At 65.4% G+C, this 4617-nt stretch overlaps 3 protein-coding genes across 3 annotated transcripts in view, besides 3 other annotated features; all 3 read left to right on the top strand.

Moving 5' to 3' along the window:
- Positions 1-212: 212 nt before the first annotated feature.
- Positions 213-536, top strand: Tco025E_02744 (uncharacterized protein; the record flags this gene model as incomplete). The annotated part of the gene is made up of 1 exon (XM_029369667.1): positions 213-536. The coding sequence occupies one exon, from the start codon at positions 213-215 to the stop codon at positions 534-536; it is 324 nt and encodes a 107-aa protein (XP_029230216.1).
- A 411-nt stretch (positions 537-947) lies between these two features.
- Positions 948-974: a microsatellite.
- A 93-nt stretch (positions 975-1067) lies between these two features.
- Positions 1068-1089: a microsatellite.
- A 214-nt stretch (positions 1090-1303) lies between these two features.
- On the top strand, positions 1304-3745 carry Tco025E_02743 (vacuolar H+-PPase; the record flags this gene model as incomplete). The annotated part of the gene is made up of 1 exon (XM_029369666.1): positions 1304-3745. The coding sequence occupies one exon, from the start codon at positions 1304-1306 to the stop codon at positions 3743-3745; it is 2442 nt and encodes an 813-aa protein (XP_029230215.1).
- Positions 3746-4117: 372 nt separating this feature from the next.
- Positions 4118-4171: a sequence feature (GA-rich).
- A 196-nt stretch (positions 4172-4367) lies between these two features.
- The window catches only part of Tco025E_02742 (uncharacterized protein), a gene marked incomplete at both ends in the record, with an annotated part of 312 nt that continues 62 nt past the window's right edge, over positions 4368-4617 (top strand). Inside the window, one exon of the mRNA XM_029369665.1 lies at positions 4368-4617. This exon is cut by the window's right edge and continues 62 nt beyond it. Coding sequence (XP_029230214.1) covers positions 4368-4617 — 250 coding nt within the window.

Genomic DNA, 4617 nt, shown 5'->3' with positions numbered 1-4617 from the left:
GTGTGTGTCTATGTGTGCGCTGCGGAAGTACTCAAGTGCGCCGTGGCGCACAGAGTAACATACACACAGGCATAGTGAAGGAGTTACGGGGCGTCGAAAGGGTTCCAGGTTGTGACGCAGCACCTGCGGGAAGTAAAGAACTGCAGCCAGAGGCGAGGGAGAGGGCGGTAGCCAACCCGCTCGGCGGCTCGCCACGTGTCGAGTGCACCGACATGCGGGAGGCCGGGTGCGGGTCGCGCGCCGCGAAGGAAGTGCCTGCGCACGATGGGGCAGCTGCCGCCGCCGTGCGCGCGCCACCCGAGGAGGATCTCCAACGCGTGGTGGAGGCGACGCTGATGGAGGAGCATGCGTGTCTTGAGGGGCTAGAGGAGGCATTGAGGGAGGCGCGTCAGGTGCAGCTTTTGCTGCGTCAGGCGGAGTGTGAAGGCTCCGCACCGCCTGAGGATGGAACGGGGCCCACAAACGCTGCCGTGCCCCACGTGCAGGCGGGTGCGCACGCACACACACGGCCTGCGGGGAGCAGGGCGCAGCAGTGACGTCTGCAAGGGAGGCCTCGTCGGCCCCCATTGCGGGATGGCTGTGGAGCGTCGCGATGGCAGGCCGTTCCGTTTGTTTTTCGTATAGTGTGTGCCAGTGGGTAGTTGTTGCTGACGCCGGGCTCTCGTCACCTGCCCACTTTTCCCCTCTTTTTGTTTGTTTGCGTTGCAACGCCCCCCCCCTTTTTTCGCATGTGTGCGTGTGCGGCGTCGGCCTCGTGGCCCCGCCCACGTCGTGCAGAGGAGCTCCGGGGGGAGTTGCGTGGAGAAGAGAAATTTGTTTCGACCCTCCGTGGTTTTTTTTTCTTCATTTGTGTGTGTTTTGTTTGCAAGACATCGCAGGGCGAGTGGTGTCGCAGAGCGGGGGCGGGGGGCGGCGGCGAGGACGACGAAAATTGTCCCGAGCGAAGTGCGGCGGCCGAGGTGCGGCGGCGGCGGAAACGTTTTTTTTGTTTTGTTTTGCCTGCTTCTTCCTGCGGCCCCGTCTTGTGCGTGCGTGGGGGGACCCTGCGGCGGCGCATTTCTGCGTTTCTCCTCCTCCTCCTCCTCCTCCGTGCGTTGCTGCGATCCCCGCGCCGCCGGTGTGTGTGTGGGGCGCGGCAAACAAACGAAAGAAGTAAGTGCTGGATTGCGCAGCGACAAGCATAGCGATTGAGTTTACTGCGGCTGCTGGTTGCCTTTGGCGTCTGCGAGTGACTGGGCGAGAGCACACGACACACGCGGCACACACCAGCTCTGCGACCACTGCGGGGCGAAGCGGAGGGAAGATGCGGGACATGCGGCGTGCCATCGTGGCGGCGGCGCTGGCGTGCGTCCTCGTCGCCGCCGCCGTGTCTGCGGCGCCGGCGGGGCAGCGGGGGGCGGTGCAGGCGGGGCCCGCCAACGCCACCGTGAACTACCAGCGGGCCGCTTCCGCCAACCTCTCGCGTGGGGTCGGCGGCGGCCACGCCAAGGCGACCGAGCCCTCCCTCATGAGCGCCAAGTTCACGACGGGCCTCATTGTGTTCGCCTCCGCCTTGGGCTTCTGCTTCGCCATGTACTGGTGGTACGTAGTCTCTGAGATCAGCATCACGCCCGGGAAGGGGCAGAGCATCCGCAACTCCCTCCTGACGGAGGAGGTGATGCGCAACGTGTACGTGATCAACAGGCGCGTGTCGGAGGGCGCCACCGCGTTTCTCCTCGCGGAGTACCGCTACATGGGGCTCTTCCTGATGGCCTTCGGCGCCCTCATCTTCTTCCTCCTCGGCGTCGCGCTGTCGTCGCCGCAGGACGGCGGGAAGCCGGCGGCGACGCCGTGGGCGAACGCGGCGCTGTCGCTGTTTGCCTTCCTTACCGGCGCCCTGACCTCCGTCTTTGCGGGGTGGATCGGCATGCGCATTGCGGTGTACACCAACGCCCGCACCGCCGTCATGGCGACGGAGGGGTGCGACGACGGCGACCAGTCGGCCGGGTACGCCCTGGCGTTCCGGACGGCCTTCCGCGGCGGCATCACGATGGGGTTTGCGCTGACCTCCGCCGGCCTTTTCTCCCTCTTCGCCACGGTGAAGGTGGTGGAGGCGTACTTTGGCGACTCCGCGGAGAACGTGCGGGAGCTGTACGAGTGCGTGGCCGCCTTTGGTCTCGGCGGGTCGGCCGTGGCGTGCTTCGGCCGTGTCGGCGGCGGGATCTACACCAAGGCCGCCGACGTCGGCGCGGACCTCGTGGGGAAGGTGGAGAAGAACATCCCCGAGGACGACGCGCGCAACCCCGGCGTGATCGCCGACTGCATCGGGGACAACGTGGGCGACATTGCGGGGATGGGCTCGGACCTCTTCGGGAGCTTCGGCGAGGCCTCGTGCGCGGCGCTCGTCATTGCCGCCGGCTCGCTGGAGCTGTCGGGCGAGTTCACGTACATGATGTACCCGCTCCTCATCACGGCGGTGGGCCTGCTCGTCTGCATGTGCAGCGCCCTGATTGCGGCCAGCAGCGGCGGGGTGCAGCGGGCGGAGGACATTGAGCCGACGCTGAAGCGCCAGCTGCTCATCTCCACCGTGGCCGCCACCGTGGTGCTCACGTTCCTGACGGACTTTGCGCTGCCGGCGGAGTTTACGATTGTCGCAACGCACACGACGAAGTGGCGCGCGCTCGTCTGCGTGCTGTGCGGGCTGTGGTCCGGCCTCATCATCGGGTACACGACGGAGTACTACACCTCCAACGCCTGCCACCCCGTGCAGGAGCTCGCCGAGGCATGCGAGACGGGCGCCGCCACGAACATCATCTACGGCCTGTCCCTCGGCTACTTCTCTGTGGTGCCGCCCATCATTGCCATGTCCGTGACGATCTACACCTCCTACCACATGGCAGACTTGTACGGCTTCGCCCTCGCCGCCCTGGGCATTCTCTCCACCATGTCCATTGCCCTTACCATCGACGCGTACGGGCCCATCTCCGACAACGCCGGCGGCATTGCGGAGATGGCGCACATGGGCCACGAGATCCGCGAGATCACCGACGCGCTCGACGCCGCGGGCAACACCACCGCCGCCATTGGGAAGGGCTTCGCCATTGCGTCCGCCGCGTTTGTGGCGCTTGCCCTCTACGCCGCCTTTGTGTCCCGTGTGGGCATTCCCGTCATCAACATCCTTGACGCACGCGTGATGACCGGCCTGCTGCTTGGCGCGATGCTGCCGTACTTCTTCTCTGCGTTCACGATGAAGTCGGTGGGCGTGGCGGCGATGGACATGGTGAACGAGATCCGCCGGCAGTTCCAGAACCCGGCGGTGGCGGAGGGCGTGGAGGAGCCGGACTACGAGAGCTGCGTCGCCATTGCCACGCAGGCGGCGCTGCACCAGATGGTGGCCCCTGCCTGCCTCGTCATGCTGACGCCCATCGTGATCGGTGTGCTGTTTGGTCCCTACACCCTCGCGGGGCTGCTTCCCGGCGCCACCGTCTCCGGCGTGCAGGTGGCCATCTCCGCCTCCACCACCGGCGGGGCGTGGGACAACGCGAAGAAGTACATCGAGAAGGGCGGGCTGCGCGACAAGAACAAGGGGAAGGGCTCGCCGCAGCACGCGGCCGCCGTCATTGGCGACACCGTTGGCGACCCGCTGAAGGACACCTCCGGGCCCGCGCTGAACATTTTGATCAAACTGATGGCCATCATCTCCGTCGTCTTTGCGCCCGTCTTCGAGTCGCAGCTCGGCGGCATTTTGATGCGGTTCATTGGCTGAGCGCCGACCTCCGCGGCGCGAGTGGGCGGGGGCAGCAAAACGGACAAAAACGGGCGGGGCGTAGAGTAATTCGGGGAACCGTCGTGTTGTGCGGCGGCGGCGCCGGGGCGTTGGGAAACGAAAGGGCAAAAAAAAAGAAAGAGAAAAAACTGCAAAAGAGAAGAAGCAAAACGGGAAAAGACGACAGAGTGGAAAAACGGCGCCGAAACACAAAACATATGGGAGGAACAAAATAGTGGAGGGAAAAGAAAAAGGGGAAAAGGTGCGTGCGGCGCAAACGGCGCAGCGAATAAACGCGCGTGCGGTGAACGGCCCTCCCCCCACGGCCTGCCCTTTGGCGCACTTTGCCGCGGAGGCGTCCCATGCCCCCCCCTCCCCCTCACTCACTCTTGCTCTCTCTCTCTCTCTCTCTGTGTGTCTGTGTGTGCGCTGCGGAAGTACTCAAGTGCGCCGTGGCGCACAGAGTAACATACACACAGGCATAGTGAAGGAGTTACGGGGCGTCGAAAGGGTTCCAGGTTGTGACGCAGCACCTGCGGGAAGTAAAGAACTGCAGCCAGAGGCGAGGGAGAGGGCGGTAGCCAACCCGCTCGGCGGCTCGCCACGTGTCGAGTGCACCGACATGCGGGAGGCCGGGTGCGGGTCGCGCGCCGCGAAGGAAGTGCCTGCGCACGATGGGGCAGCTGCCGCCGCCGTGCGCGCGCCACCCGAGGAGGATCTCCAACGCGTGGTGGAGGCGACGCTGATGGAGGAGCATGCGTGTCTTGAGGGGCTAGAGGAGGCATTGAGGGAGGCGCGTCAGGTGCAGCTTTTGCTGCGTCAGGCGGAGTGTGAAGGCTCCGCACCGCCTGAGGATGGAACGGGGCCCACAA

Source organism: Trypanosoma conorhini (assembly GCF_003719485.1).
Source record: "Trypanosoma conorhini strain 025E chromosome Unknown Tco_14.4_contig_00113, whole genome shotgun sequence".
Classification (NCBI taxonomy): Eukaryota; Euglenozoa; class Kinetoplastea; order Trypanosomatida; family Trypanosomatidae; genus Trypanosoma; species Trypanosoma conorhini.
The sequence above is the reverse complement of the archived record's forward strand: the minus strand, read 5'-3'. Positions and strand labels throughout refer to the sequence as shown.